This window comes from Argopecten irradians, chromosome 3 (genome assembly GCF_041381155.1).
Source record: "Argopecten irradians isolate NY chromosome 3, Ai_NY, whole genome shotgun sequence".
Classification (NCBI taxonomy): domain Eukaryota; kingdom Metazoa; phylum Mollusca; class Bivalvia; order Pectinida; family Pectinidae; genus Argopecten; species Argopecten irradians.
Genome location: NC_091136.1, coordinates 29,682,749 through 29,696,769, shown reverse-complemented (window position 1 = coordinate 29,696,769; position 14,021 = coordinate 29,682,749). Strand labels below are relative to the sequence as shown.

The following is a 14,021-nucleotide window of genomic DNA, read 5'->3' as shown; positions in this document are numbered from 1 at the left end:
TCGACAAGTCGGAGAAAGTGAGATAATTCAAACGTTCAATAAATAATTTCATAAATTGTAAATAAGAAATACATGTATAAATAACAGCCCTTGATCGCGATTAACGTACGTTGAAATTAACGAATATGTTAAATATGGTAAACACGAAAATGTGATGGGTTTACAGTACAGGTACTTTTAAACATAATTCATGACATTAAGTCACAATGATGGTCGTCAATCATGACATAAAGTCACAATGATGGTCGTGAACGATGACATCATGACACAATGATGGTCATGGGCCATGACATTATGTCACAATGATGGTCAGAGACCAAGACATTATGGCACAGGGATGTGCCGAGACTACGACATCATAACACAAGGATGGTCATGGGCCATGACATCATGACACAGGGATGGTTATGGGCCATGACATCATGACACAATGATGGTCATGGGCCATGACATCATGACACAATGATGGTCATGGGCCATGACATTATGACACAATGATGGTCATGGGCCATGACATCATGACACAAGGATGGTCATGGGCCATGACATTATGACACAATGATGGTCATGGGCCATGACATGACACAATGATGGTCATGGGCCATGACATCATGACACAAGGATGGTCATGGGCCATGACATCATGACACAGGGATGGTCATGGGCCATGACATCATGACACAAGGATGGTCATGGGCCATGACATCATGACACAGGGATGGTTATGGGCCATGACATCATGACACAATGATGGTCATGGGCCATGACATCATGACACAAGGATGGTCATGGGCCATGACATTATGACACAATGATTGTCATGGGCCATAACATCATGACACAATGATGGTCATGGGCCATGACATCATGACACCGGGATGGTTATGGGCCATGAAGTCATGACACAGGGATGGTCATGGGACATGACATCATGACACAATGATGGTCATGGGCCATGACATCATGACACAAGGATGGTCATGGGCCATGACATCATGACACAGGGATGGTCATGGGACATGACGTCATGACACAGGGATGGTCATAGCAAAATTCATGGCAATGGAAACCAATCCTGAAATATCGAGTCAATTAGGATAAGTATATTATAATATTTGGTTCGGGTGTAAGTTATATCGGAAATTACAGTTAAGAAATGGTAAGCTAAAAAGTGTGAAATTAAAATCATCTAGCTTATCATACAGTTTTTGCTTCTTAAGATTTTCGTTTAATTATGTTTTAGGCAAAGGTCGAATTTACAAATATGGTCGTGTCCTTAATTACAGCTTTAGCAAGAAAAATTGATCGACTTGAAATTTCAAAACAAAACAGTTATTATGCCAAGCGGTAAAATAACAATAGGTTGTAGCAGAAACATAATTATATTAGAGAGGTTAGCAACTTCGCCATTTCTACGATCGGCAGATGTACCTCTCTTATGTGCCTATGGAATTTTAGATATATAATTTACATAGTCAAATACCGCAAGATAACTTTAATATGTTACAAAAGTTCAGGTGTTTTTTGATGGTTTGAGTACGAATTTGGAAAGAAAACATTGATATGTAAACTATAGCAATAAAACAATTGCACTTAGAATTTTCGGAAAAAAACAGGTAAAATTTCTTATTTTCGTGCTTTCAAAAACCATATAAAATCTTGATGATTATGCAAAAATATCATTTTTACACGAAAATAAGTTAGCCAAGGGAAAATGCCTATAAACCGTGGGTCCCTTTGCCGTCAGCATAGACAAAGAAGGAGTTTCCAATCGTTTTGTATATATGTTTCTGATAGTAGATATGAATACATAATCCATATTCTTCTTGTAGATATTAAACTTATATTTGAGGATTTTTCTCTCTATTTATGATCTACTTAAGATAAACCAGTCATTATGCCAACTGATAAAAAAGTTATACGTGTGGTAGATATGACTAAAGCATCTATGATCTATTTAATAGATTGATTGTTTACATGTCGTCGGGATTTTTGTAACAAAATCATAGTCTGTTGTTCTATTGAACTATAATACATTGTATATAGAACAAGTTCGTAAGAAAATATTCCTTATCACTGAATCACTGTAGTCTAATTATATTATTACCTTTAAAGCAAGATGTCGAAGTACAATTTCCTCGTCATTTTTCATTTTATGGATGGGTATATATACCAGTAGTAGGTAGTAGTATACTATAAGTATATGTTACTAGTAGGTGTTTTTGTTTGCCTAACACTACCCTTACACTTTCATTTCCTCGTTACCTTCACAAGTTTTATATAATGTACAATGTCTCCACTGACGCGAGTGTCTTTCTAATAAAAACTGAGTTATGCTATTTTACTCAATACGTTTATTCCGCATTCCTTGGTCCTGCAAGCAATTTGATAGAAAAACAAATTACATTCTAATCTTATGTAGACAATGTAGGCAAATAATTATAATGTTGAAAAGGCGAATCATGGTCACACAAAATCGTAAGATAATGATACCAATCAATTATGGCGTGTATATGTATACAGGTAAACTTTTACTGATAAATAAAATATATGCTAATGAATTATTATTATAGAGCAATCTACCTTTATTTTAGACAGTATTTTCAAGTGGCACAAAATATCGATTAAGAAAGTGTTTGCTATATAAGTTAGAAAGGATATGAAGTACACACGAATATGAGTATTGTAAAACAGAAAAAAATAACAGCAGGTAACAAAACGAAACACTAATCTGATATATACAGAAAGTTTCATGGTGCTACATTGAACAGTTTTGGAGTAATAGCCCAGAAACAAAGAGAAACAGTAATTTGGACGGACGGATGGAGCCCAATTTAATACCCCCGTTAAACATTAATAAGATAATAAGAAGTACATGTATGTAGAAATGAATATTATGGTGTTATACCGCCCTGGTAGAATAAAAAAGACCGTGTGCGCAGCTCTAGGTCATTATTTGAAATTCTACCAGGGCGGTATAACTAACACCAGGTGGACCGAAACAAAGGTCCTTAATTTTTAAATTTGATATGTAGTTTCTTTGGCAAATGTCAAAAAAAAAATCGTTAATGTACATGTTAATTACAAGCGTTGGCAATAGGACGCCACCCTGAAGAACTCAGCGTTTGCTTAATGAAGTCGAGAAAGGAATATTGACTCTATAACAAGAGGGACAGAAGGCCTGTACAGCTCACCTGTTTTTTTTTTTTTTTTTTTTTTTTTTTTTTTTTGTTGTTTTTTTTTTTTTTGTTTTTTTTTTTGGGGGGGGGTAAATTTATTAATTATCACAAACTCTTACAATTATTACAATTAGAAATAGCAAAAAATGATCCCACGATTTGTTTCATTTTGGATCCCAACCATGAAACGATGCTATCAATAACATATGATATGAGTGTTATTCAGTTATTCAAAGCTAAATTTCACAGACAATTTTTTAAATGAATGTCAACATATTGACCCCTTTTGGGTCCGCCCCTCAGGCCACCAGGGGATCAGCCCGATCATTTGTACAATTTTCAGTCAGTACCCTATAAGAATACTATCAGTCATGTTTTGTTAAATTCCGACCAGAGGTTATGGAGAAGATGTCGATTGTTAACGGACGGACGACGGACGACGGGATATTGCATAAGGTATCCTTCGGCCCAAGGTGAGTTAAAAATGGAAACACCGAGTCGATATGCTATATAGCGAATGTCAGTTGACCGTCAATGAAAATAATGCAAAATCTTATACCGAATGTGTCTACACGATGCTTTCAATTTCAGAGACACAATGTCCAAAGGGCGGTTCTCCATGGACATTACGAACATGCAAATCGAGTGATGAAATAGAAATTAAAACAAAATATCTAACATAAAGAAACAAATGGTTTCTGTTAATATAATGTTCTATCAACCTGAAAGAATATAAAATAATGACATCAGGCTATGCCCCAGGTCAATATTTGATTTTGTCAGGTTAGTATAACAACATATTCACTTAAAAAGGTTCCATTATTATAAGTACACTGTATCAACTATAAGATATGTTCATAAAAGATAAAACAATAGACGTTTAACACACTTCAAATAAACACTCTGAAGTTACAATTGTTCCAATATTGACCACGCAATCGCAGAAAGTGTCAGGGGTAAAACATTAGCACTTACAAGTACATATAGGCACACTGTCTTATGCCATCTTTGCATAGTTACGCTCATAAAACTGTAAAATGCTCTACCGCAGCGTTACAGATGAGGCATAAAGTGGACGTTGTGAGTTGTAACTCAACGTTCTCCATCAGATATATCTTTTCTTCAAACATGTATATATCTTATCCGGAAATATTTGGGTCCCACAGTGGATCAAATGGGTAATTACAAACTACATTGTCATTACTATGAATCTTAATAAAACGACATTATATCGCACATTACATAAAAAAGTCTAATCAAGTATGCTACTGTATTAGATTTTACTTTGGCACAAAAAGACTATATATCATTGGCAATGTTTAAACAAACGATATGATAAATAGACGAAAATAAATAATAGAAATACGTTACAAATAAAACAACATATGACATTGTAATTTCTTTTACCATAAGCATTACTGAAAATCAACTTCAATTTATTTTCGCCACTTTTGCATTAAAGTAAATTAAAGATGCTCCACCGCTGACAAATAGTATTTTTTCACTATGATAAACAGCAGCAGGGGATTTAGTATTTTTCTTCAGTTACAAAAGTTACTTACTTTACACCATTACCATCGTTGAAAAGTTTGAGCTTCTAATTTTACTTCAAGTAAAAAAAAAATTAATTGCATCCCGAAAAAATTCCGTGGCACTATATCCTATATGCAATGATGTACTGATTGCGTATGCACCAAAGGCAAAATAGATTATTTTATATTATTTTTGTGTTAATTAGACATATATATACACGATTAAACATCAATTATTGTTAAAATGATGGATATCATTTATGCTCTGTCGGCGGTGGAGCATCTTTAATATTTACCTGACTGATGAATAAGATGACCCAATTCACTTTTTTTAGTTTTTGAATACACAAAAGTCAAATTCAAATTTGTTTATTGGAGTGTCACATTATAATTCATACATAAATACATATTTGAAATATTATTCAAATGAAACAATATACCTAGTATTACATTTTTTTCATTAATTCTTTCTTTATTTTCCTTAAAAGATATATAATAAGTGTCAAATTATTATTATTAAGACATTATAACAACATTATCGTGACGGAAATACAATCCTATAGTGGAATGTACTTGTGTGTCAGGACTACAGTGTCTAGGTATAGAACCACTTGAACAAAAATGGTAAGTTAGCAGAGGAGGTATTTGATAAACGTCTAAATATGGATATAAAATATCTTGATTGAAGCTATATAGGGAATCAGGACTGATAACGAAAGGCCAATACATAGAGCTAAAGACGTCGGTGAGATCATTTCTAATAAAAGCTAGCATTTTATAATTCGATACCATTCAGGTTTTAGAATCTACCTGTATATTATAATTCTCAATATCAAATAAAACATTATATGTATGTAATGCAAATCATCGAAAATACTATTAATTGTATTGAAATTTCTCTGTGTCTATAAAAAAAAGTTCATTAGGTATAAGACTGGGGATTGGAGAAGGTTGCAACATATCTAAATATCGTCCTAGTCCTGGCATGATGCTATTATAGTTTAGTTCTATCGCTTTTGTTGGCGGGTTTGAATTCGTAAGCGATTTAATTTCCGCAAACTAAGATACCCCTGAATGAAGAGGGACGTGTGACAAGCTCAGTTCAGTTCTTTATTACTTTAAACCAATTGGTTTATCAGTACAGTGCATATATATATATATACAGTGCAGACAGGAAAAACAATACAATATGTACAGACACACAAAACACTCGCAGCGTACACGTATGTAGTGTAGAGAGATATCTCACATTACGATATATTTACGTTCGTCACATTTATTTTCTAACTTTCATATTATATTTTCATCCATTATTAACATATACCATTAATATGTTATTGTCACACAACATGTTTTAACACTGTCATATTACATTTATACATTACTTATAGAAAATTATTGTGCTCATATTATATCTCTATTTTACTCACAAACATTCATTTATAATCCTATGTTACATTTGATCGTTACTCGATTTATATCCAATAATGTTCTTACATTACATCTACACGTTACTCATCTTACATTCATTAACCATCGCACATTACATTGATACGTTACATTGTATTAACTATATATTATAATACATTAGACGTTACTAGCACATTACATTAATATTATTTCATGTTACGTTACATTACGTATACATGATCTTGTTCGCATAATATTATATTTACGTTACTCAAATTACGTTATCAGTATTTTCACATATAAATGTAACTTTACATTCTATATTATTAACACATTAATTCAATCATTCAAGTAAAACCTTCAATCACGGTATTGATAGTACATGTACGTTAGTATTAATACGGTATGCCATTATTCATGCTAAACTTTCTCTCTTTTTGCTACTCAATCTGATAAATTTGGCTAAATTTGACAGATCTTTTATATTATCTGTTTTCATTAATTGCACAAATTTAAACATACTAGGGTTTTGAAAATAATATCTCTTGATACACTTACTTCTTATATCTTTATAACTTTCGCATTTAATAATAAAATGATATTCATCCTCGATATCCCCGCTATTGCATGATGTACAAATTCGACGACTTCTATCTGTATTGTTATAACGACCTCTCTCGATATTTAGCTTATGTGACGACATACGAATTTTTGATATTTCTTTCAAATTTTGAGTCCCTATAGATTTCTGTAGACCAAAACCTTCGCGAATATATTTGTACAATGAACACTTAGAAGATAACTCTATCTGTTCACTGCAGTCTTGTTGGAATATATCATACATTCTACGTTTGATGATATCAATATTTTTGTCAATTATTTTATCACTATGCCAAATATAACCTAACCCCATTCTGTATCATTCATCTCTGACACTATCCGACCAATCACTCCCCTTCTCAAGCATTTCTTGATATAGCATTTAAAATAGAGTTATTTGAAGTCTTTTATTTAATCCATTATTTAAAGGTTCTTAATTTTCTCACAATAGCCATCGGTAATCTGCCTAATTCTTGATATACCATACAATTTGCTGTACTTTTCTTAACTCCTAATAATCGTTAGGAAACGACAAGAAACCTGTGTATATGGTTTATTGCTATACGACAGTGACAATGTCGCATCGATTTTCTTCTCATACAGGAATCAACGAGGAAAACGCAAAATGAAAATAAAATCTGTGCAGTAAAAATGGTCCTCTCGCCTGGTGTTATGAAGGAACAAAAGTGACACCAATCGTTCAACAATGGACACAGTGACTGAAGTTAGACATAAAGATTTCTTCATCCTACCATTCACCTAGCCAATGCGACAAACAAAAAATGCGCTGAGGGTCATTTGATACAAGGCTTGCATGTATTTTGTTTAGTAAAGAAAAACATATTACGTTGCTTCTACTTTTTCATTTAAAAAAGGGAAGATTTCAGCAATACATTCTTCTTGCTTAATCTACATAACTATATTCTAGGGATCATTCTATATTTTTTAAGTTTACTATACAGAATGGTATCCACATGAAGTATATCAAAATATTCACATGAAATGCCAAATCATTCTGTAGTTCAAGCTTGAAGTCTAACGTGTCAAACTTGTTTGCATATTTGCCAAACCTCCCTATTTTGGAGGGAGACTCCCGATTTTGAATCCCCATTTTAGGCCATTTTAGCATGTCCAAATTCTTTAATATTCAAAATGTCAAAAATCTGACAACCATCAGAAAGAAGAACAAGTCAAAATATGCAAAAATCAACCTTTAATATTTTCATAGGGAGTTACTAAGTAGATTTTTTTGGGGTAAAAATTTAAACACGTGAAATTACCTCATTGGAATTTCAAAAAGTTGGCAAGTATGTGTTTGAATGTGGTAACATGAATTTGTTTTGTTTCGTATGTCACGATTGAGAAGGATCTATAACATGTAGTACATTTGTGTGACTTTAAATATACCTGTTAGTTTGAACACTGACTGCTGTATTAGATTAATAAGTAAACGTTGTGTTGTGTTTTTAATTGCGAAGTGCGACCTTTTCTTTAAGCATATTATCTATTATCATTATTTTTTTATTTATTATTATCATATTTCAGATCTTGGTGATATTAATATTATACAGTTCCTCGTTTCCAAGAGTTCATACACGTCATTCATTACGACAATGCAGAATAATTCCCTTGAAATATCGAGAATGATACACTTGTGTCATTTCATGATCATTTTACTTCCAATAAGTTTCCTGTATGTTTAAAGATGCTTCACCGCCGACAGAGCATAAATGATACCCATCATTTGAACAATAATTGGTGTTTAATCGTGCATATGTGTCTAATTAACACACACAAAAAAAATAATTTAAAATAATTCATTTTGCTTTCGGTGAACCAGAACTGCATTCCATATAGGACAGAGTGCCACGGAATTTTTTCGGGATGCAATTAATTATTTTTGATATTATCTTGAAGAAAAATGAGAAGCTCAAACTTTTCAATGGCGGTAATGGTGTAAAGTAAGTAACTTTTGGAACTGAAGAAAAATACTAAATCGTGCCTGTTTTTGATAGAGAAAAATACCAATTGTCAGCGGTGGAGCATTTTTTAATTCATCTTTAAAATAATTCTGATCCGTACAAATGAAAGTTTCAAACATTTGTTGAATAATTCATTACATTGTTTTTATTCTCGATCAAACCACTGTAAACTACTTTAAGTTTAAGATCAAGAGTTCTCTCTGATAGTCGTGTAATTTTACAATTAATCTCGATTCATTTGAATTGGCCTTTGAGCCCTCAAATAAAATCATGTGGAAATTTGCACCTAATAGAAAGAGGTTTGTAGTAAACCTAGGCTCTATATTATTATATTTACAGTCAGTGGTGAATTGATAGTATAAACCCTGTTGATTTCAACCAAAGGCTACTCAACTTTATTTCTCGATAAATTGAGTATGTCAACGCGCAATTTGGAGCCGCGCGGATGAATTTATGATGGGTCCAAATCAGAAACTTTTGGTGTTTTCAGTAACCGGACGGTACGTTCGTCAGGTTTGTAGTATTGTTTACTAAGGCTCTACGTCGCATTTTTATATAGATCTACATTATATTCGTATTTTTTAACATCTTGGGTTGTACGCGAATGGATTAAGATATGTCAGAACAACAAGTCCTATTTGAGGTAGGATAATGATGTAACCAAACACGAACTGTGCACGACACAGCTTTTTTGTGTCACCTCGGCAGGACAGACAAGATCCGTGTACTTTATCTAGAATATACTGTCGAATACGGCGAGAGTAGGACTTACATACAACAATGTACGTTTGCATTTGGGGTGTTCGATATATAACAATGTGAAACGGGAATCCTTCAATTGTAGCCTTTACAATACTTGTAATTAGATACCTCTAATATTTATAGAAGTGTTTACAACAACAAAATATAAATATAGCGTAACATTTTGAGAGCCCGGTTACAGTTATAAACGTTCTACAGAATAGTGGGCATAACCTATGTTTTTGTACATGTTCCACGGAAACGACGTCCATACCAATTTGAAAAATCTCTAAAATCCGGAGAATGAGAATGACATGGAAACTATGTAAACAATCCGTGTAATCCACCGAAATTTCAAAACGTGACTGAATAAGTAGAACTCAAGTGATCACAAAATTGAAGAAATCCTCTCTGTTTGTCATCACCCATCCTTGACATCAGGCGGTTTGAATCGGGACGCCGAGCGTCACACAACATACGTTAAATATCCTGCCACGTTATGAATTGTGGTAAGCGTGGGAAATCATACGAAGCAAAATATTATAAACCAAACTGCTTTGCACCATGGTGTTTTTGAACAACAGAATAAATAAAATTGACTTAATAGTTCCATACACCGCGAAAACTCAGATATATGCGGTCCATCAGACGGAGAACTCATTTTAATAGGTATGTTCATTGATAGATTAGGCGGGAAATTTCCGCCACTTCAAGTGGCTGTTCGAAGTATGCCTGTCGGAAACCAAACGATATAATTCAATTTTTAGTCTTATAAACTGCCATAAACACTATTTTGGGTAATTTTTGAGCTATGAAAAACTAATAGTTAAGACTGTAAAATATAAGGATTAAAGTCTCTTTCCTGGTGGTTCTATCGAAGGATAAAGTTGAGTAGGGTATCGATATTTGTTTCATGGACCGCTTCGCGCGGTCCATTCAAATATTCGATACCCTACTCAAACTTTATTACTTCGATAGAACCACCAGAAAGAGACTTTAATCCTTAAATATTTTTTTTTAAAGCCACACTATACGTAACTATCGACAAAAAAAAAATTCAAGTTAAATTCGACTCCGATGTTGTTAGTATTTGTAGATGTAGTTGAAATTAAGATATATTAAAGAATATTTATAATGGTTTTTTTTAATAACTTTGGTACACGCAGTTGTTGAAAGTCGATACATGTAAACATGCCTTCATTTTTAAACTGGTCGCCATAGAAGTTACGATTATTGCCGAACGGAAGTCGGAAAGTTTCATGATACCCGTTTTCGAAGAGTTAGCACGGACGTTACGTAAGTTACGGTAGTCACATGACGTTCGTCGGCAACGACGTTAACCATGTTCGGCTAACTTCGGCTTGTTTGACTAAGTGGGACCCACCTAAGCGATGTTTAATATTTATTTATGATTTTTATCAAAATATTCCAAATCATAATCGCTCATCTTGACTTCGATTTAGTCCAATCTCTGCATGACTTACAACAGGATTTTTTTTCAACATTCTTCTAAATCATGAAAAAATATAGAAAGATATTTATATTTTGTTTTAAAGATTTGTTTATATGAGCGTTTAAACAAATCTCTGAACCCATAAGGTGGTTTTACTTACACATGCTCTAATTTTTTCATTCTTGTTTTACTTTTTTAAAATTTATTTACCCTTTTTTATTCGCATTAGTGATTCAGCATCCGATTCAACTACCAATAACCCGAAATGAACGTCGCACCCCTGTAAAATCACTTATTACATTATCTATTGTCAACAAAGATAGCTCGAGTATAGGATAAATTTAGAAACTCGGAAGGCTACCGGAAATAAACACTCGAGCGTGGTGTCCTCTTTCTATAACTGGTATATATAACCTCCAAATCCATTAAATCGAAACGGATTATATATGTATTGTAGGCAATAAAAATGAAATTTAGCTGTCGATCACGAATTATATCTAAAATTCACGTGTGGTAAAATTACAATAACCCATTGCCATTTGATAATGCATGTAATTTTGATATTTTAAATATATATATAAATATAAATTACTGAAAGTCTCTGTTTTGCAGTTCTCTATAAACCACGCAAGAGTTCATATACATGCCTTCTATTAATAATCCATATCCATATATTGGATATTCCCCTTTTAATAAAAAGTTCCCGTTTTAATAAAAAGTACTGAGACAATTAATAAAGCATCGCCTTTTTACAACACATTCCTAAGGATCAGTGATTTATTGTGTTCATTTTGTTTTGTGTAAATCATTTTTCTTCAAATGACCTGGATTTGTAACTGTCAACAGGGTTAGTTATATATATACAAAAAAATACTTCACAGTGGTTCAACCGGATATCACTGCGAAAAGGTCGTGCGCAGTGTGAACACCATCACGGTCCACAGGTTAAGAAGTAGGTCGAGGCTCTCGTGTATATAACGGACGATGGGGAGGGGTTTTGAGGATAATTCGCTACACAGCTGACACAGACAGGATGTCTCTGACAGTATTAACATGTGCGGTGATTGCTGTGACTGTACTGGCCATCTGTACGGCCGAACCCATCGAGTTTAAAACGTGTGGTAAGTGTTCATTAGCTGCTATCGTGTGATTGCTAGGAGCTAAATCAGCGTGCTTATCGCTCACAAAAATGCTCACGCAATTTTACATAACAGATATTATCTTCTGCTGTTTTTGTGGTAATGAATATATATATATAAGTATGAATATTACTGAACATATAATGATTTAAAAAAATAACATGTTATTATTATATACTAAGAGACCTTTTAAAGGGTAAATATAATTCACCCATAAAAACGTACCCGGATATACATGTAGTATGTATATCCATCATGAGAAAAAGCATTGTCAGTTTAACAGCCGATAATTTTACTGGTTTTGATTTTAATTATAAACTTTTCATTCGTCATAAGTTGTGTAATGCCATTGCATTTGGGTGTGTTTAGACTTTAAATCCCTAGTTAAAGAAAAAAATGTTATTTCAAGTAATAGAAGAGACGGGGCCCTATTCCACAAAAGGTCTATATTGCTACTTTAGTTCGCCAATTCATATTTGGATGATTTGAAAATAATACATTTTTTTTATAATGTCTCTTTTTTCAGCCAATGCTGATAAGACTATTGACAGCGTTGATATAAACCCTTGTCCGAAACAGCCATGCGAGTTCAAACATGGAATGAATGTCACAGTAACAGTCAACTTTACAGCACGTAAGTTACTGAGAGTAATTAATAATATTGTTTCATTTTCATTTATTTTTGGAGGGGGGCGGGGGCGGGGGCGGGGTTGAGGATGTTGTGGTTGGAGAATAAAGGGAGAGGGAGTGTTATAAAGGCCTTCTACAAATCAAACACGAACTTCTGATGTAATTGCATTTTTTATAGAAAAGGTGTTTCAAACGTCAGTCGGCTATCAGGTCTGGCAGGTCTGATAGTTTACGCCTGAGTATTCAGCGATTCCAGTCCCATATTGTCTATTCAAACACAAGCTAGACTCAAACTTATATCAACATTGTGGGGTGTTCGCCAAAAGAAACCTTGACATGCATGGTATGACGGTAATAACCAGACACGATCACATTTAATGTGTTTTTGTGACTAACAGTTTACTTACCTTTTTTAGCCACGGCTTCATCACAAGTGACGTCAGAGATTTTCGGAATAGTGTTGGGAATACCAGTAAAGTTCGCCATGCCAAATTCTAACGGATGTAAAGATTCCGGTCTGCAGTGTCCACTAGCCAGCTCAAAACCGTACTCCTATGTCCAGTTCTTCGCAGTCATCCCTTCATACCCACTGGTAATTAATAGTCCTGATTTTCATATGATACAATAATTGTGTATTGTGCATATCGGATAACGTAATAACAGCAATATGAATGTCAAAGATTGAGGTGGGATTCGGTGACGATAATAATTTAAAACTGAAATTCATAAGAACTCAAATGGTATCTTAAGCATTCTCTAAACGTCTCATACGAAGAAAAAATCAGTTTGATACTTATTTACCAGAAAGTATCCATTTTCGCTTAAAGACGATTCTTGACAACAACACAGTTGACCAGTACGTCTAATAAAGTCGTATTTTGTTCATTCTCCTTGCAGATCAGTTTAGATGTACAGTGGGACCTAAAGGACGAAAACGGCAAATATGAGTTCTGTTTTGTTTTCCCGATGATGATAGTCGGCTAGTCCCAACAACACCATTATTAACCATTATACTGAATACGCGCGACCATCAACTCAAGGATCCATCACAAATATCTATAGACCTATTTTCATTATGTACATGTACAGATGTTATCATTATTAAATATTTTCCTATTTAACAAGTCTTTTTTTCATTATTCCTTGATCAAAATGCTTAAGATGCATATCCGTATTCCTATTTCGTTTCATAGAGTATCTGGAAACATCCCATCAGGGGACCTTCATACTCGGTGTACAGTTGTACTTGCCTGAAAACGATATTTCGTCACAGCATGTATGCATGTGCATGTAGATATGCTGTACTCTATATGCGAAATGACAACATGTACGAAATTTTCTATAACAGCTCTGCA

The 14,021-nt window shown here is 33.7% G+C and overlaps 1 protein-coding gene across 1 annotated transcript; it reads left to right on the top strand.

The window, feature by feature from the left end:
* The first annotated feature begins 11,809 nt into the window (after nt 1-11,809).
* LOC138318149 (NPC intracellular cholesterol transporter 2-like) lies at nt 11,810-13,790 on the top strand. Its single transcript, XM_069260284.1, has 4 exons — nt 11,810-12,018; nt 12,563-12,670; nt 13,083-13,258; nt 13,564-13,790. The coding sequence occupies exons 1-4, from the start codon at nt 11,931-11,933 to the stop codon at nt 13,648-13,650; spliced, it is 459 nt and encodes a 152-aa protein (XP_069116385.1). The 5' UTR covers nt 11,810-11,930; the 3' UTR covers nt 13,651-13,790.
* The last annotated feature ends 231 nt before the right edge of the window (nt 13,791-14,021 follow it).